At 41.0% G+C, this 22,170-nt stretch overlaps 1 protein-coding gene across 17 annotated transcripts in view; it reads right to left on the reverse strand.

Annotated features, from left to right (window-relative positions):
- Positions 1-1,551: 1,551 nt before the first annotated feature.
- The window catches only part of Ndae1 (Na[+]-driven anion exchanger 1), a 63,248-nt gene continuing 42,629 nt past the window's right edge, over positions 1,552-22,170 (reverse strand). For 13 of the 17 annotated variants that reach the window (XM_025300531.1, XM_025300530.1, XM_025300540.1 and 10 more), the window contains 14 exons: positions 18,968-19,071; positions 18,044-18,229; positions 15,314-15,523; positions 14,660-15,072; positions 14,279-14,444; positions 13,917-14,075; positions 13,255-13,404; positions 12,618-12,893; positions 12,020-12,409; positions 11,543-11,650; positions 10,661-10,795; positions 6,339-6,520; positions 5,811-5,934; positions 1,552-4,473 (listed from right to left, as the gene is read on the reverse strand). In XM_025300531.1, coding sequence (XP_025156316.1) covers positions 4,396-4,473; positions 5,811-5,934; positions 6,339-6,520; positions 10,661-10,795; positions 11,543-11,650; positions 12,020-12,409; positions 12,618-12,893; positions 13,255-13,404; positions 13,917-14,075; positions 14,279-14,444; positions 14,660-15,072; positions 15,314-15,523; positions 18,044-18,229; positions 18,968-19,071 — 2,681 coding nt within the window. In that variant the 3' untranslated portion in view covers positions 1,552-4,395. Of the gene's footprint in view, positions 4,474-5,690; positions 5,935-6,338; positions 6,521-10,660; positions 10,796-11,542; positions 11,651-12,019; positions 12,410-12,617; positions 12,894-13,254; positions 13,405-13,916; positions 14,076-14,278; positions 14,445-14,659; positions 15,073-15,313; positions 15,524-18,043; positions 18,230-18,967; positions 19,072-22,170 lie in introns of all 17 variants that reach the window. The other 4 variants (XR_003113171.1, XR_003113170.1, XM_025300536.1 and 1 more) reach the window with 2 other exon arrangements.

The raw sequence follows: 22,170 nt of genomic DNA on the forward strand, positions 1-22,170 counted from the left end.
AAAATCTTTAGTTTTTAACCATATGAATACTAAATTTTTCCCTCGTTGTTTGCTAAAAGATAATTTAACATAAAGTTAAACGAAAAGTGACGACCATACAATCTTCAATGTCATATCATTAAAGTTTTACAAGGAAATGTTATTTGAAGGAAAAATTGGATTGGCATACATTTTAAAGAGAAAATTCTAAATTTCCTATTTCTTTGTTAACAAACGTCGTATTTCAATTCGCTCGCCCTCTATAAATAATCAAAACTGAAAGAATATTTCTTCCGGGTTTTTTTCAGGACTGAACAAAATTAAGAGTGTGAGAACAATCTAACTTACATAAATTACATATAATTATCAATTAATTTATTAATCATACATCATGTGTATTAACTAAAGCTGAACGGTACCCGACACTACAGAGTACAACGAGACAGAATGGAATTCTAGTACAAATTTCTAATACGAACTTTAATGCTCCGTCGTTCACATTGTTCGCCATATTCAGCCCCCTGGATGTAATCTTCGTAATCAGCCCTTTTACATCTTGAATCACACTCACTCGCTGTCACGTTGCCTCGACGAGGCCTCTCGTCGACATGCTCCATCGTGCGAACGCGCATCTTCGTCATCGAGCGATCGTCCTTATGAGCTGTCTGCGACTGATACTGTCCAGGTGCGCGCAGAAGGTTCGTTCTCCTCGAGTCCGCGGTCCCATCCGGCTATAGTGTAGGCTCACGTTTCTAAGCGTCACTTTCTCAAGCAACTCCGTCTCGATTCGGATCGCTCGTCCGACTGAAGATTACATGATTCAGAGGTGCACGAAAGGTGTTCAGCTACTTTCCACGTCGGCTCGGCGACTCGCTCCCGAGACGACTTCTCTTCTCTAGCTAGTCACAACCAGTTAATACTAACGTCGGCGATTGTAATCCGTCCGTCGCTTTGTGATCTCGCCTGCGTTAAGTTCATATCAGATTGAGGATTGCAAACTAGAGATTAGAACTCGGCGAATCTCAATCGACGTTTTCGTCGTCAGCCTAGTCGCGCGACTTGTTTTACTCGCGTATTGGATGTTAACTCGCTTCTATCCGACTGATCAAGTTTCCAGTCTTCGACTCGCGGTTCCCAATATCTCCGATATCTAGTCTGACCATGAGCTTCACCTGATCTGATACGGACTCAACATACGCATGCACGCGCGCAAACACACACACATACATGTCGCGCATATACATCTGTTTTTGACAACATAATTTTATTTTATTTTTTACACATTAACGGTCAATTTTAATATTTCTTCTCGCACGTTCGCACCCGCGTCGCGAAGGTCGCACGCCACGCTTTCCGGATTCGTTCTGGTTCACTCGGTTAACAAACGACACGACTCGCGCCGGTCTCATTGACATCGGACGCTTTTCCGCAATTTTACGCGGCTCGCCTCTTTCGGCGGATACGCGAGAGCGCGCACGTTTTCTCGTCCGCCGCTTAAAAATATATGCATATATCTAAGAAGTACGCGATACGCACGATTATACTTTCCAGCGAGATACAAATGTTTACGTGATATTGATTTTAACTATAGGTCTTCTCCCTTTGAGCACTCCTGCGTGTCGAATGTACCGCGCGTATCGTAACACATGACTCTCTCGCGTCGGCTTCGCGTCGAGTTGAAATGCACTTTTTGCCAAACTGTCCGTGTAAAAAAATATATATCGCGCAGAACGTTATTCCTTCTCCCGGCTAGCTAGCTTATCCAATTTCGTGGAGATTTCACGCGAGAATGATTGTGTCTTGATTGATTGACCGATCGGCCGACTAGCTAAGTCGGGGAGGCTGACTCTTTTGAACGCAATGAAAATCTTAATTATCGGCCCGTGTCGCGGGTTATTTGAGAAAAGGGATCGACGATTTTCCTGCTTGGCGCACTTGTTAACATTCTGTCGACTTCTGGCAACTTCTGCAGTTGCATTACTCACGTTATTTTATACGTAACGTTGCACTGAACTGACTCGCAACGAATCGTAATTGGTCTCGTCTGCGTTATTACGGAAATTGCATCCGGACTTGTTATTCGCGATAAACTGACGTGTGTGACATGAATTGAGCGTACGGCGTGATAAAGTATCTGTTTCGCGATGCGTGATCGAAGCTGCGAAAATCGTTTTCCCTTGAGAGGCAAATAAAAGCCAGCGACTCTTGCTCGATCGACTAGATCTGGTTTCGCACGTGGATGCGTCTCAATGCTGTCGCTCAACAGAATATTAATTGTATGCGTAAACTGTCGTAAACGATTAGCTACTGCACACACCGCGGACTATACGAACCGACACGATGTACATCATCTCTCTCTAATCACAAACGAGATCGGTTATCCTTCAAGGGACTGCGTTATAAAAAAGCACGTTGCGCGTCGTACCTCACCGCGGCACGGAGAATTTTCGTCGCGAATCCTGCGGTGGGACGGAGGGAGGGGGCAAACTAATTTCACTATAATTAGAATACGTCGATATTGTCGCTGATGGCTAGTTGGACATGTCCAGATATCAAAAGATTTACGAAAATAGAATTCCGATGTTCAGCTCTCGCGCAAGAGACTTTCAGCCGGTGCGGAATTTTCGGCAACAAACAACCAAACGAACGATGCGCCGTGCTACAAGATACTTTTTGTCGAATGTCCTCGAGAATCGATCCTCGTCGTCGTGGAGAGCAGCAGCACGTCGAGAAGAGAGACGAACTCTTCTGAGACGAGTCCAAGTTTTTCGATCGCGTTTTCCCCAACGAGCGTTCTCCCTACTTCGCGAACATTATTCGCGGAGAGAATCCGCTCCACGTTCGAGAATCGTTTGCTCGCTGACCCGCGAGATATCCCTCGAAGGAAGCGTTGGTACATATATAGATTACGGGGTTTCTTTGGCATACTATAATTATAGACATGTTTCAGCTACTTAATCGCTACACGCGCGCGCAGGATCGCGCGTCGCACCGCACGGCAAAACGATACATTCGATCTCTCACTTTTTTCCCTCCTTCCCTCCCTCCCTCCCTCCCTCCCTCCTGCGACTCGTGTTCGCGTACAGTGCAACGCGCAAAACTATCACGTTGAAATATTGAGAACGGAACATCGCACACACGGAAAAGGCGACTCTGTTGGTGTAACTGCATCCGCCTGAATCGTCTAAGAAGAATAGAGAGCATATGGAGTATTCGGTTGTAAAAACGGAAGAATTCCTGTTTCTACTCAATCATTCGTCGTCACTTATTTCAACCGAGTTTTACACAGCTGAACGTCCAGACGAATGTTTCCGCTCGCGGAAGCGGAGATATCTCGTTTTCCGCGACCGAATCTATTCAGTTACACAAACCGATATTGTCCTTTCCCATGCGTCGAATACGTTGAAGCTCGACTAACTTCCCAAGAGTCTTGAAAAGTCATTGTGCAATTCCGAAAATTCAAATTCTGACGCGCATTTGATCGCGATTTTACATTCAAGCGCATACATATTTTATAAATACGACGTATGTATCGGTGTATTCTCCTCTTTGTCCCTTTGGTGTCGCTCACGATTTGGAAAAATGTGCGCTTTTCACGAGTTTCAGCGTGGAGATATCCCTAACGACTCGTAATAAACACCACGGCTCTTGCTGATTCGCATTTCGATCGTTCGATCGAAATGCAGTGGAGTTTAATGGAGTGGGTACGTGTGTGTTTTGTGTGTGTGTGTGTGTATGTATGAAATTCTTATAATTTACCATACTTTCTTTTCCGTCGTCACTAGCATGTAAAAACTACTATGTAACTACCGTACGTCTCCGTTACGACGTTTGGAATCCTCCTCTTCTCTCGCTCCTTCTCTCTTTCTATCGTCGATATCCCCTCGATTCGCGCGCCGGCAAAGCCAACAAAATACAGATGTACAAATACCGTTTCTTTCCCGCTTCTACACTACGTTTGCTTGCGCGTCTCTCGTGCACTTTCACGGGGATGAGAGAAGAGTCTTCGTGAAGTTACACGATCGGGACACTAACTGGCGAGAATCCTGAAGCGAAACGCACCTATATGTACAGACACGTCGGGACTCTCTCTCTGTGCATGGATGACTGTCGTTTACGGTCGAGTATAAATTCTAGGGTCGCGCGATCGAGATCGGCAAGTATAGTACAAATATAATACAATCAAGAGTAATCGCGAAATGAGACAGTGAGTGAATGTGGCGTTGCTTCTCGAATAAGAACGAAAGCCTCGGTAACAACGCGACAGCTTATTGGGCGACTCGCGAGAGATCCGAGAAGAAGAAACGGACGCGAATTACAGAGGAGGGAACGAAATAGATGAAAGTCTCGGGACGATCGATCAAAGAAGCCTGCGTGTCGCGTGAACGTGCGCTCGGTGCCGCTTCGGTCTTCATGTTAAACGGAAGTTTCGGCTGAGGTAGTGCCATTCGCTTTCAAGGGACTGATGCTTTCCTTGGACCGTATTAAATCTACCTGAAATAGTCCAATTGAATCACTCGTTAACTTTCAATTGATATTCGACGGAGCTCGCTTCGTGGTGCGCGTGGTTCCCCTCAAATTCCCCCAACGGGATGAATGACCGCGTTGGGTCATCAGCATTTCGTGGAAAATTATGACGTTGTAAGTTCGCGCCTCTGTGAATTTTGTTGACTAATTAAGTACTGGCTCGCGCGATTCTGAAACATGTATGGAAAGTGTGAGGCACGTTGTGTGCGACAAGAAATATATCCCGTAATACGCTTGTCTCAAGTAAATCTTTACAGACGATGAGTCAGTATATGATATCCTCGTACGCGATATACAGAGTGTCTCAGAATTACCAGCGGCAGTTTTAATAATAACGCATCAAAAAAAAGAAAAAAAGACGGAAAAGAGAAAATTTGCTCTTTCCACTTGCGCTTGATTTCTTGATACCTCAAGTCAACAAAGGAAGCGAATCTCTCAATGCTCATGCAGCGATATAAAAATCAAAAAGTACTACATAAGAAAGGAACATGCGACTAAATGTTTCTCCGTTCCGCTTCATTCGGACTCGTTCGAGAGAAAACGTTATATCAGTCTGTTTCTTCCCAAAGTTTGCACCTTACGATCGGCTACGATGCACGATTAGCATTTCTATTTCTACAACGATCCACACAGTCAGTTCTCGTATCAACTACTCCATACACGAGGACGCACACGTGAGACGCATGTGAGAAACACAAGTGGACGCAACGGGCCAGACTCGCATGTAACGTCTTCTCGATCAATTCATCATCAACGTATTCAACTGCTTCGTTGCGTAGAAAGCAACGAAGAGCAACATGCGATATCTCTAAGAGTGCAAGCACGAGCTGCAGAGCCGAATTTCTCACGGACGGTGGCGTGGCGGTGAGGAAATCGGGAGACGAAAACTTATAGTAACGACAACAAAAACGATTCTTGATGAATCATCTTTTCATCGACCGACGGTCTCTTCAAGTATCTCGCGCGATTCTCGCAGACTTGCGGGTGACTTAGTGAGACAAAGTGAAATCGCTTGGTAAAAGTATCCGTTACACGATATAAAAAAAAGAAGAAAAGAACGCCGTGCCCGTCGTCGTCCGTGAAAGTCCGCGTACTCTGCGACGAGTCGTCCGCGTCTAAGTTCGTTTTAACGACGACTCGACGAGGGCCGTCTCATGCCGCTCCTCGCTTGTAAATTTACTCACAGCGGTGGTGCATGGGGTAGTATGTTGCATGCCGGTGTATAGGTGCTCTTGCTGTGTGTCTTGCCATATGAATTGTCGATTTGGTGATGGTGATGGTAGTTAGAATTTAGAGTCATTTACGTTTGTCACCTTGATCGAGATCCCACTGTCATCCTCGTCCTCCTCGGTCATCGTCGTCAGCCTCGTCGTCTCGTCGGCTAGCAACGAATTGTCCTTCTTTGTGTGCTTCTTTTGTTTCCCCATACTGTGCATCGAACAAATTTTACTCATTTGCTGACAATTTTACTCATTTGCTCCTCCTCGTCGGAGGAGTTCAATCAATGTCAAGGGAATGTCGCGAGTAGAATTTTCCCACTGATTTCAGCGATTTGAACGTTGTCGAACGGATATGTCGCGCATCAGCAAAAAATAAATATTCCTTATGTGCGTACTTGCACCCGTCGGATGCAACATATGCATTTAATTTCCAACGAATATCATGGAATATAAAATACCACGTGACTTTTACATGCAACATTTTTGTTTTTAGTTTCTGCGTGACATTCGCTGAAAATTAAATATTCGAGTTACACTGACAAGTTGTATCGATCAGAAATTATTCTGATAAAGCTCGACGTGACTGACGCTCAGTCGAAATTTGACACATACTTAATGAGTGACTTGGACTGCTTCGACTTCTCGTTGCCCTCGTTGACTTGCTGCCAGATGCCGGTCTTGTTCACCTCCTCGCTGATGTTGATGCTCGCCAGCGGGATCTTCATGATGTTCCCGTTGGCTAGAGAGATCTGGATGTTGCCCGGAGGTCCGTATCCCATCGTCTCAGCCTGATCCTGAAGGACGAATTAAATAACGGGATGAGTCTCGACGGTAGACAGAATTGACGTCGCGCGACGAGTCGACGTATCAGGCCATGCATGCAAATTCAAGCGGACTTCGCGTTGCCTTCGCGAATCGCCGGGCAGCAGATGTGACATTACACGTTGTTCGCCGGCGTATCTCTTTAGCGGATCGATCGATCGTATGACACGACAGGTAAATTATGAATGTGTACTAAGAGGTAATAAAGCGCGCTCGAGAGTGGAGCAATCGTGTAACGCTATGAATATAAATAAATTCACAGGAGATCTGATTTTGCTGATTGTGGATAATTTATAAGTGCCACGACCCTTCGACGATGACGAGAGCTCGTCGGCGGTGTTTAATGCATCGGGTGGGGGAGGCGACGTTCTAAAATAGTCTTTATACAAGCGTGTTGTATCTCGATAATTCTATTCGCTACTCGCAAATAACGTGTCATTATCGTACCGCTCGCAGCCGACCGATACACAACGAAATTACAGAGATAACACTGACGCTTACACTCGCCACAGTGTCGCGGAGCTTGCGATTGTACTTTAAGTTATTGCAAAATTTGCAAGCAATTTCTTTCTTCCAAAGGCTTTCTTTTCTGTTTTTATGTAATGTTTCAGTATCGTCAATATTTTTTTCTTCATCGCCTAACGAATAAACACGATGCGATGGCGATGTGTTTTGATGTCCGGTCAAGTATAAGCGGCAATGATGTCCTCGCCGGTCCTCGTTAATTGCGGCAAATGGGCAACATGCTGCTAACGCGATCGATTTTCGAGCGGCGCATAGTCCACGACGATTGCGATCGAAGCGCGTGTCACGCAATGCACGCATCGGCACGTACGCGTCAGCCAAAAGCGTTCTCTCTCTTCTCTATCTCTCTCTTTCGAGAAGCACTCTTCTCCTCCGTGCACACAGAGTGGTGAGCAAGCCTCAACACACGTGGTGGTTACGATTTTCAATCTGCGTGTATATGTGTTATGGTTGAAGGATATGGTTGAAAATCGTAACAATTCTTAATAATACAAGTATTAAGGCTATTGTACCAATCTCTGTACACCAAGCTTGAACAGAACATTAACATTCACCGGTTCAAAAGCTATTCTTCAAATCCATTTCATGTTGCTATAAGATGGATGCTATAAGATAGGAAGTGACGGGATATTTGTCAAGTTGTCAGACAGATTAGCCAAATCAACAAGAGTGACATAATTTGTGCATATATTCAAACACGATGGAAGCATTCGAGAGGGTGATAGATTTTGGTCGAGTGAATGATAAGAGACTTTATTGAAGCTTAGTGTACGAGCGGGTGAGACGGATGCACTCGCCGAATCGCGAACAAGACGCTTATCTCGCGGAAGAGAACGATGATCGTCGCTATGCGGCGAAACTACGGACGTGCACTGATTGGTGACGTACCGATGACAGGCGGAGGAGGATTGGCGACGACTGGCATTTATTTGTCGTCTCGCGACTCCCGCACCCCGTGTTTCTCCGGCTCGTCATTTCGTTCGTTTTCTCTCTTTCTCTCCCGCTCGTTACTCCCCTCCGTGAATCACGGTGCCTCCGCCCTCGGTTATGCCGTCTCTAATTGCATCGCTAACAACGAACGCACTGTTGGTCGTAACACGTGGCGACGTCTCTCGTTCGATCGTTCGCTCGTGTTAAAACGTTTGGTTAGAAGAATATTACGCAACTTCTTTTATTGGCGTTATTCTCTGTCATGTTGAGTATGAAAATTAACGTGTCGCACCAGTCGTCATTTAGATATCAGTCAGAACTTTGTGCGGGATCGCGAGATAAGAAATTAACTCGAATTAAGTTTACCTTATGTATGAAGGATAATTTCCCCGAGAAGTAACAAGTGGCCAAGATTAAACCCTTCCTTGATAATGGAATTTAGATTCATATAGCTTCTGTATTTCCATTATCAGAGAGTCAACAGATTTTCTCACGTTCTGTTGGATTTGTGTTACGTTTAATTAATTCGTGCAGAAAATAAAATTATACGCCAAACACACATACATACGTACACACATATACAATGAGAATTAAAGCTAAATCATACAGCAATGATTAAACAACGGTTAATTAAAGATTATGTTAGTTTCTGTGAGACATCACGATATCATTTTAAAATATTAGTGCACTGCACATCCTCTTGTCGTTTTTATGAATTTTTCGTCGAATAGTAACCGTCGATTGGAAGCCTTAGTGCTCGTATTGTCGCAAAAGCTCAAGTGTATAAAAGGTTTCGAACGTGGAGCCGTTAATCGTGTTAGGAGATGTTGGAATTATAAAGAGGTTTGTGTGTTTCGAAACAGTAATGTATTTTTACATGACAAGACAAGTAGCGGCTGTGTACGATGGCGCGTCGTATCGAGATACAAAAATGTCGGGAGTGGATTCGCGGCCAAGATATCGGCGGATCGATGTCGATAATAGACACTAGTCCCGCGCGTGGATCGACTGGTACTCGATCAGATATCTTTGCAGATATCGTCGGTGCGTTAAATAATCTGTTGCGCGATCAATTTTGTCGTGTGTAAATATATATATTAAGAATTCTAGTCGCGGTGAAAGAAATGGCGAACATGTACTCTCCTATGGTGAACTTATTGCGATCTTTCAGATCGTGAATCAAGAGGAATCCTTGGTTTAATTTACCAATGTATGAGGTATACAAGTTGCTAAAAAAGAAAAATGCTAGCCTAATTCGTACGAGGTAACATAATATTTTGCTATTATTATTATTGTCCGAGACTGTGCCGGATACACAAATATATCACTCAATCGCGGCTACATTACATTGACAATGTCACTTAATCTCGAGTGTTACATCGTGATAACAAAGCATAAAGATGAACAACTACGTTGCTATAACATACGGGAAAAATCTCGCTACGGTATTTGTATTTGAAACAATTCGCCTAAGGCGTAGAACGAAGAATCGAAGGGCGACTTGTGCGTATCATCACCGAAGAGAAAACAATGAAAGGATCATCGTGCGAGAGGATCACCATTGGAGAATAACAATAGGCGATTACGGTGGGAGGAGTGGCGTAACAAGGTGAAGAGACCCGTCTGGTAGCCGTCGACGTGCTCGAAGCACTCGCAAAAATGTTCAACACTCAACACATTACTCTAATCACGCTACAACAACAATGCTGTCGATACAAACATTTAAGATCGCGGTATCCAAAGGTCTACCGTGTGTTTCAAAAATTCAACAACGATTATCATTACATTTACTTGTTTTTTTCTTTTATTTCTTTTTTTAATACTGGTCGTTTCGTATACCACCTAGATTAAAAGTAAGGATGTTTGTTTGCTGGCAATTGTTTGGCACACGTGTTGAATGGAAGACGAGTGGGTGGTCATTTGCCACCGAGAGATTTTTCTTTTTTTTTCTTTCTTTCTCAGCTCGATTAGAATACGGAGTGTTTTTTCCGCTGCTCACTCGAGTGATACGAATAAATATTTATTTCCGTTTATTTTGAGTGAAGCACTTTCGTGCTTTGAGAAAGAAAAAAAAAAAAAAAAAAACATTCCCGGAGAGCGGTTTTCGTAGTACCATCCTCATCATCCTTGTAGATTTAGGCGGTAAAAAACATCCTTTTCGCGAACGCGAAACTCGACCAGAAGGGAGTAAAGCGTTGATTCGATCTGACGGTAAAAAATGGTAAAAGCTAACCGACGGTAAAAAGAATATATGTCGTAGAAAGTGTTGGTCCGCCCGTTTTCGAAATCATCGAAGGCCAGATTATGTTCCTTAAAGATTATTCCGCATACATATACGTGTGTCTATGCGCAGCTAAATTAAACTAGTTTGTCTCAGAGCTTGGTATCCGAGGACAGTGTCTTTGCTCGAATCTGGTCTCTGCGCAGTGACGACAAAAGAGGGAAAAAAAAATAGAAGGAAAATCTCTAATTTCGTTCTAGGTCAGATTCGTCCGACCGCTCGTTGTAGTATGTATGTCGTTTCTTCGGCAAAAAGCAGATTCCCCGAAGTCAGAGAGGTTTATGGTGACCACGGGGCGAGCATTCGCCACGCAATCACCGTCTGTATGCTATTTGCAACAGATGATGCCGTTTACTATTCGTGTCACGGTGCTAACCTCGCCGTTCTCCAGCTTGCGAAGATCATCGGCATGCTTCTTACTAGGCTCTGGCATTACGTCGTCAAGAATCTTCAATTCGCGTTGCGTGAACATCAGGTCCAAGGATTTGCGTATACCAATCATCACCACAAGCTGTAAAGCACAACAATAGTTGTAATCATTGCGAAATGCTCCGTTACTTCTTAAACTCTACCGAGCTTACTTGGCTTTTGTCTTTCCACTCGCTAAAATCAAAACGTGACATACTTTAAACTAGTTGTGAGATTATTTTAGGAATGTACTTATTTATAATTTTGTTAAAAAACAAGATTTAGCAATAAAAATTATATAACTGAATTTGTAAAATAATTCATAATTTTGAATAATGATAGAGATGAGTAAAAAAGAATTGATAGCACTTTTAATAATTTTTTACATAAATGGAAACGTGAAAAACAGTGATACCGTAACCGAATATCGCAAAATCGTCCATATAGTTTCTCATATATAAAATTTAAAAATTGGCCCTGCGTCGGAATATTACCAGGTATCCGAATTTTCGATACTGGCCGAATATTAGTAGCTAATATTGGTTCGGCACTGAATTACAATCAAACGATAACTTTTGATCTCAAACCGGGAAAAATTTTAGTACAAATACCGCATATTAGCCAAGAGAGAATTTTTCGCTCAGCGCTTGACATTAGTTGCATATTGATCCAGATTTCAAAATTAGCCGTATAGCATTAGTAAAAATAACGGATCGCATGGAAATCTCCGCGTAAAATTTCTCGAATGAAATCCGTGTGGAACTTCATACTTTATACGATGGAATACTTTCGATACCTTATCTTCGTATTCTACAAGTGTCGACAAGAAATCCTTAAGTCGTTTACTCACCATTAAGGGGAATAAGATAGAAGTGGTGCTGAAGGACTTTATAATCCAGAGACAAGCGAGACAGGTAAGTTGGATCACGGTGAACATGTGCACGCGCTTTAACGGCACCTGAAAGGAAACGTGCTTGCTTGAGAATATTGAAAACTAGGCATCGTGAAAATAACTCGACTCAATTGTCTCAAATTTCTATAATTTTTGAAATAATTCATTTAAGAAACGTGCCTTGAACAAATCAACAGATCAATCGTAAAATAAATGTATATAAAATATATGTATGTGGAATTATTCTAGGGGTTCTTTGTAAGGAAAAATAGAAAAGATTAATTGAATTAACGTGACAATAAATAAACCAAACGCATTCTTTCGAACCATGCTTCTGATTCTCATAAATTAAATTTGATTCTAAGAATCAGAGATGCTGTTTTCCTTTCGATCAAAACGTGTTTGGCATTCCTTTATTTTATAAAGTTTGCTCACCTGACGCAAGAACATGTAGTCCGGCTGGTACTTAACGGGCATTAACATGATTAAAATCCTGTCGAAGAATTGGAGACCTTTCAATGATGCGACGCCCATGTACAGGAAGACACCGAACAACACCGGCATTGGTATGTTTCGTAGCATGGGAGTTAGCAGCACTGAACAACCGATCATCAGGAAAATTAATATATGAGTGACTCTTTGTTCGCGGACGCCCAAGAACTGCGGTTTCTCGCCCGGTGCAGCGCATTCGGATTCTAACTTTAGTGAGTTCACATGGTTGATGGAAAGTACTGTCGCTGCGACGAACCACGGGAGTCCCATCACCGAGCATATCTCGATTAGGATCGCCAAAACGAAGAGGTCCAAGTGATAACCGCATCCTTTCTGAAAAAGCATCGATAAAAATGAGATAATGATGTTATTGACAATCGACATAATGATTAAAAATATGTGCAATTACGTGCGATCACACGTGTTGTAAAAGACAATCGTCAATTATCATTCAAATGATATAAGTACGTATTTAAATAGCATTTTGTTAGTAAAATAAATGAACGAGATTCGGGAAAAAAAAAACATTATAACCGCTCACCTTTAACTTGTTCTCCTTCCTATTGACTATAACGGCTGTGATTTGCTGATCCATGAAGATCAATATAGTGCCTAATAAAGCGGGGAGGCACGCCACGACAGCACTCCACCACGGATTGTGCTGAAAAGGCCAGATCACCCATCCTCGTCCCTCCAATGTCGGCTTAAATTCCGTCGGCACTTCCAACTTCGGTGTCGGGATACTCACAAAGTGGTCTAACGTGCTCATAGAGAATATCGCGATTATTACCGCGAAGTCGCTCACCACTTGCCTCACCTGTAAGAAAAAGTAAATGACATGATATTATTATGAGAGAAAAAAATAAAATTCAGCGATGATGAAATTTAGAAAATCTAAGAAATTTAACAATGAATTTAAAAAGTTATTGAGTTAATGTAATAGCAGTTATCTAAGATATTGAAACGAAAGAGTGAAAGCACAATCGAACGTATCAAAAAACAATCATTGATTATATTTGAATAAACGACGTAAATTAAATATCTAATATTAAATATAGCAACGCTTTGCATGGAAATGCCCCATGTAACTTTCTTAATTAAGAAAACAAAGCTGATCTTTTACTATGTCAGTTTCAAGATTTTAAATTAATGTACATATAACATAACCTACTACTGACCTTTGAGGGGAAGAACAAAGCATTCTTGAAATCTTTGAGTTCCACCGACAGCAAGAACGTGCCCATAAATAAGATAATTGACATGAGGAACACATCGGGTACGTAATGCGGCGCGCTGCATCCATCGCCCACCATCGTGCCATTGTAGTTCTGAAAGAGGCAGTAACGAACATGATGTCAAAAGAGGAATTCTAGGGTGAATCGGATCGATATCGCGTCGCGCCGTCAATTCAGATAGGGTGAATAATCTTGTTCCTTAGAGGAGCTTGTAATTTCTCAAGAGGCAGCAGCCAAGAAACTTTGTGCGTTTGATCGTCACGGACAAACCTAATGAGACGTTTGTATGCTTATGCAAGCTTCTTATTGCACACGAATGCGAATGCGTCAAATGAACCACTGTAGCCACGATTGCAATGTTTGTACTTGCTACTTCACGAGGTAGAGAAAGAGCAGTGCTGTAACTGCAATTTCTATAATTGCGATCTCTATAAAGACTACGCGTATATAATAAGAACAAAGGTCGCTTTAATCTTGTTACTGGAGGCGATTGATTCAAGTGCGTTCAAAGTACAGACCTCGTATAATATAATTGGACTGTTTACTGTATTCGCTAGCAATAAGCAGATTGCCGCACTTGGCTTCTTCATGTATTATTCTGATACCTCGCATGTTGTCTGATTCAGCATCGTCCAGTTCACATTGTCGTAACTGGATGGCAAAGTGATGTTCGGTGGTTTACACCAACAATCGTAACCCAACGTTTCACTAGGGTGGGTGTTCAGGGGGAACTTCTTGCCGATCGACAACACATTCTCGATTGCCTAAAATATATAACGAATATTTACATAAAAATAACACACAAATAATATAAAAAGTACTATAAAAGTTATTTATATCTGTAATATTTGTAACGAAAAATTGTTTTTTTAGAATAAGATCTTTTTAAATGAAAAATAGAAAATTCTATCGAACCAATATTCCAGATTGAGGTATTAGCAATTGACAGTTGGTCAATTTTTTTTACCTTGTAAATGAAGATGAAGGCAATGAGGGTGGCGAAGTTTTCTTCCGTGAAACGAGTGATGTAACAGACCAAAGCACTCGCGTCTATTGCCACGAGGATCATCAGGATAATAGCAGTCCATGTGCCAATCCAGAAACGGAAAGACATATAATTCCATTCGACTTGCCTGCGAAGAAAACGAGGATCTGATCAGATCATCCCGGAATAATATACAAAGAAAGCGAATCTTGATCGCGAGGCAAGAATTTATATTTGACATGCTTTGTATTGTCTAATTTATCTTCACTTGTCAAGTTATATAGAAAAGGCTGATTCAGAAAAATCAAATGTTGCTGAAAGAAGTCAATCGATACGCGAATATCAAATATTGTCGGTTCTCACTTGCAGAATTCGTACACGATCGTCTCGAAAACTAAAACTGGACCGGTGGAGCCCAGTATAGTCAGTGGTTGGCCGGAGAAGAAGCCATATCCTATACCGCAGACGAAGCCGGAGACTAGCGACTCCATAGCGGCCATGTTTTTACCGGTAGCCTCGCTAAGAAGGCCACCGAAGGTGATGATGGGTGACAGGCAGGCGAAGTACAAGAAAATAAAAGACGCTACGCACTGAAGCGCCAAGGCATCCTTGAAATCGGACCAATAAAATGGAACTTTCCTCTTCACGTCGTTGATCAGTCCTCCAAACAATCTGCCGGATCTCGCAAGGCCGGATTCTTCCCTTTGCTTTTGTTCGTCAGCCTCCTCATCAAATTCCTCCTTTGGCTTCTCTTCCTTGGGTCTCTTTCTGACTTCCTGAAATCATCGTTATGCGTCTACGATTACGAAGACGGCAAGATACTCTTTAAAAATACAAGTTACAATGAGAAGTTAAGAATTTCAAAATTAATTTTGTGGAAAAGAGACGAAACAATTTTGTCGAGTTTAATATTGAAATCGAAGGACATGGAAAAAAATGAAATCAATAATGAAAATATTGTACTTTGCGACACTTGTTTCGTTGAAATGTATCAAGTCCGGAGATAATTCTCCTTACCTGCGAAGGTATAGCGGCTGGTGGTTCTATCCTGATTGTTGGATCCCATTCACCGGGTGGTAATACCGTTACGGCATCTAGGAATTCATCGATGCCAGCTAAGAGATGATTTCGATTTTTCGCTTTGTAAGCCACGTCGTGGAAGACTTCATCGGACATCAGAGTCGCCATGGCTCGACCAATCTCTCTGCCGAAACCTGAACTTCCACCCTGAAGTCATGACAAGCGAATATCATACATTTATAACATCGTTCAAACTTAGAAAATTCATTCAATTGTATTAATAATGTAATATTCTTTATTTCACATATTCTTTCTTTTAATTTTTAAAATCACATCACAAATTACATAATTATATAGTTTCGAAATAATAGAGCTAAATATTATTTAATATCAAAGGCTACTTAAAAGGTAAGACGAAAAGAAAACGTGAAAGCCTGCGAAATAGGCGTCAAAGAATAGTCACGTATAGGGCACCAAGATAGACTATTATTTTTGCTTATCAAGAAATAATTTTTGTTACAGAATAATCATCACGTAGAAAATAATGAACAACTTATTTTTATTTTTATTACTTATTTTTTTTTTACTTATTTTTATGCGAGAAGAAAAACGACATTCCAGAGTATGTGTGTATATGTACGCGTGTATATGAGAGAGAAAGAGAGAGAGAGAGGAGGGGGGGAATGTTGATTTCTAACGTATAAGATGGCTATCTCGAATCTCAAATACATATTCAAGAATTATTAATAATATAAATTAATGATATAAACGTGATTATTTCTAAAAAGGAGATATCTTAATACATTTTGTTTTCAAAATAAGTATTTTTTACAAAATATAAATGTTATTTCCGGGAAAATTTTGATAGCAATGAAAAACACTGTGTTTTATCATAATCTGCGTTATTTTTAAAAACCAACAGTGACTTAACAAATTTTTCTTCTTAATACTAATAAACATTCTCCTCATGTAGACATGTCAGCTCATTTGTTACAAAGATTTATTTTCGCTGCGAAATTCTGATGCCACAATCCATAAAATAACAAACATCCTAAAATATATAACGCAACATGAATGAAAAGGTTTTAATTTAGACACAAAAAAACTAAGATCCTCGTAAATCGCAACGACGTGCGTCTACTCGTTATGAAAAAATTGCAGCCATTGGATCACGATCGATCGAAATGTGAAATGTGAAAAAGATGAGTCACCAGGTATAAGTTGCAAAATTATTTGCAACGAGACATTAATCTAAGCTTGAAATAAAGATAATCCAAGCAAACCGCATCGAGGTATAATTACGCATTTCGGAGTTAGAGACCACGAAAAATCGAAAAGTGACAGGCTCGGAAATGACAGGTCATGACATATTAATTAACAAAATATGAGTGATAAGATTTTAATCTATGCTCAAAATAACTAAGATCCTCACTAGCTGCGACGACATATATCGTTTCGTTATAGATAAATTAAAGCCGAAGTTCATTCGTTGCTACGTGTATGCGGTCAGTATCATCTGTCACAGACGTGGAGTGTGGAAAAGAGAATGCGCATGAACAGTGAACAGCGGTATGCGGACCGGACCTACCCCAACACATCGCTTAGATCTTATCGTTCACAGCTGCTTTACGGTTATAGTACGCGTCACTCTCGTGAGGTGCCACTAGCTGTAAAATACTCATATATTTTGAAACATGATTTAAAAGTTTGTAGGTCTTAATTCGCGAATGAGCTAATGTAGTCATGCGAAATGAAAAGCAATTTTATTGACATCCAGAACTACATATGGTTATGCTAATTGTTTACTTTTGTTCTGCAGGATGATCGTAAATAAATATTGTGATAAATTAATCCACTGAATTAATTGCCCGACGCACTCTTTTATACGCAATAGAACATGTCTGGATATCTGCCTAAACATTTTCTGTTCTGATCTGTTTATTCAATGAGATCATTGTTATTTAATATAAATTGAAATGATGGAATAATTACAATGTAGATTAGAATAAAAAAATGAAACATTAATAACAATAATAAATCCATTACAAAAATTCGTACTCATTATCTTGACTAAACTAAAAATTACATCGATGAGACTTGTACAACACTTGTAGAACATATACTTTCAACGATGAAATCTTGCTAACAGTTAAATTGCTCAGGCATTAAATTCTAGGATGCAGTGCTAAATTAGATACTAATTAAATGGTCTTCAAAGTTCTATTAGTAATCTTCGCGAGCGTAATTGTCACATGTTTCAATTTAAGGGTGTAATTGATAATGGAAAGGTTGGATGTTTCAATTTGATTTCAGAGATCTCAGAATTTCCATCTATTTCAAAACATATCCAAAGGGAACGTGTTTTGCAATCCTTTTTGCTTTCCGGATAAGGAAAAAAAAAATGGCGCTATATTTACGAGCGGCATTACGTGATTCTGTGATGCGAAAATTTTGTCGCTACCGAGAACTCCGTTATATATCTCACTTGAATTCATGAAGCGCGCGAATTCAAACGTTTTTCATTCCTACCATATATGAGACGCGTTAATTAAAGCGTGGGCATAGCGTACGTGCGGTGAATTTTTACATATCCGGGTTTCGAAGAGGACATGAGAGAACGAGACAACGATGTGTTTTTAAATGGATCGTAATCAGGTTTCCGTCAACGTTTTTTGCGTTTACCTCCGTTTCTATAACTACGTATAATCACAATGCGTAGTTTCTTACCATGGGTCCCAGCAGTACGAAGATAAATCTCGTCGGCACGGGTACCTCCGTCAGGTCGCCCATTATCCCGGCCTGGCTCAATCGGATGAAAGCGGACAGTGTCTTGTCGAGGAAGTCAACCTCACCCACGAGGATGTTGCTCGCTTCAGCACCAGCTGGTATCTTCCTCATAAAGTGTGTATTACCCTAATGAGAAAGCAAAGCTGAAGGTTCCTAGATTAAGTCGCTTATGGTACTTAACATGAACGGAAAGTGTGATCTCGACATTAAAGAGAGAGAATTCTGACTAAACTTTAGTATTGGCAAACTTGTAAACTATAATTATATTTCTTACTATTATCCATATACGATATTAAGCATTACTGTTATAAATATGAAGAAGCAGTCGACCATTTATCAAAATTTATTCAGTTTCATATTACATGAAGAACATTATTAAATTGTTACTTGATTGAATTGCAACTGACGAATCTGCATTCTATGTATGCAAAGAGAAAATTCTTATTGAATAATATAATGTACCATATTGTAATTGGAATATATTTACACTAAAATCCAAATTTATATATTGCAACAATTAATTCATAATTTGTTTGGATATTTTTCTAATTTTACAACACAAAAATATTTTGAGTGATATGAATATATCTTCATCATACAATAGTATACTGGAGTTTTCATGAATAGCTGTTGAAATCCTGAAGTTTTTAGCTAATCTAACATCAAGAAAAAGTTGACAAACTTTTCTTGCTTTCAATATCTTCCATAAGATTAATAATTACATAGTAACTGATAGATATATAGTTTGGCAATGTTTAATTGCAATCATGATTTGTATATGGTAATTGGGAACAAAATGAAACATTAGTAATCTTTGTGTTGCAATATTAAATCACATAGGTATCTAATTGTGCATCTACGAACCCTGTGATTAGCATCTCCATTTTCCAAAGCCGAGGAGCTGTGATTCCTGCTGATGGACACACTGCTGGGGCTCCGGTCCATGCCATTGCTGCCTGGTTCTTGGCCTGAAAGAGATCTGGCTTACTGCCTACTGCATTTTTCAAGCATGGCATGAATGACATCCCCTATCAGTAGCAAGATGGGAAAGTGATGACTCCCAGAGCCAAAATTTTTGCTCTATATTGCAAATTCTATCGAATTTGAAAAAGCATCAATGGAGAATCTTAGGGTTTAACATTATATTGAATATTAAATTCCATCTTGATGTTTTATAAATATTTATATTCTTTTCTTCAAGATATAAAGAATTTGGCTGATTTTTCTTAAAGAAAAGCTTATTTCAGTTATTTGATATTTATTAAAGTAAAAAATCTTTTGTATAATAAATGATTTTATACAAATCTAGAGATATATCCCAGATAGCATTCTTGTATTAAAGATGTTTCAAAATCATCCAGATAGTTATCCAGGATGCACTGAAGAGTGTCCTAAGACATCCTGAGTGTCCAGAACGATCTTAAGATGTTTTGTGCTACTTGGGATCGTTGGGATCATGTCCCGGCGCCCAGCATCTTTCGTCTTGGCTTTCCAATTCAGCATTCTGTCTTTTCGGGTAGCTTTATCGTAGCACTCTGGATGCTCCTTTGTGGCACTGGCACTGACAACACTAGCACTGATGCTCGCACAAATGTGATCCGAATGCAAAATCGCATGACACTGTCACTATCACTATCGATGACAGTAGCATTAGCATTACCACTGACTCTCATATTACATTCACGTCGATACGATTAGATACGATTCGAACGCGAATAAATTTACATTTGGTAGTTGAACAACGTGAATTGAAGTTAACGATATGCCGACAAATAACTATCTCGCGCGAGAAGTACAATTTCTGAATTTCCGGCGAATAAATCGGCAAGTAACGATGACTGGTTGGTCGTGCTTTCATGGGCGAATTAGCGTATTCGTAATATAAGACGAATGTATGAATTGACCAATTACAAACGAGTATTCTCGAAGGTTGTAATCTTCCGGTTCTAAAATACTTAACATGATTGGCCAGTTCTTACCGTCGACTCACGATTACGACTACGGCTATTCGTCGGCTATGAAGATCCTTATACCAGAGATTTGCTCCTTTCAGTTGCACGTAAGATGAAATACGCATATATTACGCACATAAAATCAAGTAGATATGTTCCATATACTACTTACTAATTACTTACTAAGGTAAGTACCTATGTACAATTTTAGAAGAAAGAGGAAGAACAGAAATCGCAAGAGAGTACAAAAAGTACAGCTGGAAGGTACAGATCGTAGTTCGCAATTCGCCGCGCTCAGTGAGGTCGCGACGTGTTTTCGCGTATGAAGTATTTGAATCAAGTAACGGCAATTATTTTATGATTGTTAACATTAATAATGTTTCAACGATGTGCATACATCGCATCGCCGAATCGAGATGTAAGGTAATCGCTGAGAAATACGCGGAGATAAACTGAAATCGATAAAACGTCACTTTTGTCGATCGCTAATAATACGGAACGCAACATCGTAATATAACCTAATTTTCGTTCGAATCGCATCTACACAAGTGTCGGTTTAATATCGGTGCAAGTATCAAAGTTGCTGACATAATATCAAAATGTTGTGTAAACGCCAACGTCAGCGCATTGTCACATGTGAATATTCGGGTGTCACGAACCACGGGACCACAGGAAGCCAGGATGCTCGATCAGGAAGCCAAGACGAAAGACGCAAACCGCTGAGACGTGGACGGCGACGCATCATATATTCCCAGGTATGTCATTTGTTATGCAGGAGGCTTCTGATTTTAACGTGACTAGAACACGATCGAACAATCATCAGCCGCATAATAGTAGGACAACAGTCTGTCACAGCTTTGCACCACAAAATTCTCCATTGATTTCTCAAGTTCGACGAGCTGCTCTGCAGGATTAATGCAGAACTGATATTTCGACTCGGGTTTCATCCGCCCGTGCGTCATTAATCCTCTAGGTGAGCTTGCGGATTCTTAACCAACCAAATTGCGATTTCGTACGGCTCGAATATCACACGCCCATGCGCGAATTCGCACTTTCGCGAAATTAGCCAGTTACGTGCAACTGGTTCCGCTTTAAGGCAGGCAGCCTCCTCGTAGAAGTCAAGAGGGGCGAGAGAACGCGTCTTTAACTCGTCGTAAAATCATTACATCGCTGCGGAAATTCATGAGCTTCCGCGCGGTCTCGTTTTCTTCCTTCTGACGAGGTCTGGAAGGGGGGAAGGGGGAGGGATCGGAAAATACGGTGAGGAAATTTTCAATGGGTAGTTGTTGATCTACCAGAGCGAAAACCGTCTATGAATTCAAAACACACTTCCCATTAACCTCCACGGGGAAGAAACGAGCTTGTCTTTTCGCTCGTGAAAGAGTGAAAGACGGCAGAGGAATCTCTCCGAGCGCTGCGTTGAGAAAGAACAGCGTCGGTGTTTGAAGCGTCGTAAAATTAAAACAGGCATCTTACGGTGTTTATTTCGAACAACATCAAACCGCGGATAATAAGAGCTCATCGAGACGAGCGACGTCCTTTAGGCTCTGAGACTCGGCCACGGGGTATCGCGAGATGAAACTCGCGTCTATGGTGGATGCTACAAACTTGCGAATATTCATGAAAGAGAGATCATGTTTAACGGCGTACAAAGCATCACGGCGATCGTCAATTGCGAAACGCAACGGCACTTCTCACTGTGCATCCGTATAATCGCGCGGATAATTCGACAGTGCTGCGTTTTATCGCGCTTGCGATGCTCATTGAGGCGAATGACAAACTAATTTCGCGTTATATCTCCGAATTTCGCGAATTAAATACGCGATTTTACGGAGGAAATTACTTGGCGCTGCAACCAGTTCTCATTAAGCGGCGCGATTAAACCGGATCTACAAGTAACGGAGCGACAAGTAATCGGCTCAACGGTCTGCGATATAAATCGCGCGTAATCGAAGAAGGGATACGTTGTTGATTGCGAAGGCGATACTTCTCGAGATTGAATTATGCGCTATCGCGCTGCCGAGATGATCGCGCGCGATCGCGAAACAACCGAAGCCACTTCCAATCGTGGATCAACGTAGTAAAATCGACAGTATGAACGCAGACGGATTCGAT

This window comes from Harpegnathos saltator, unplaced genomic scaffold (genome assembly GCF_003227715.2).
Source record: "Harpegnathos saltator strain DR-91 unplaced genomic scaffold, Hsal_v8.6 scaffold374, whole genome shotgun sequence".
Taxonomy (NCBI): domain Eukaryota; kingdom Metazoa; phylum Arthropoda; class Insecta; order Hymenoptera; family Formicidae; genus Harpegnathos; species Harpegnathos saltator.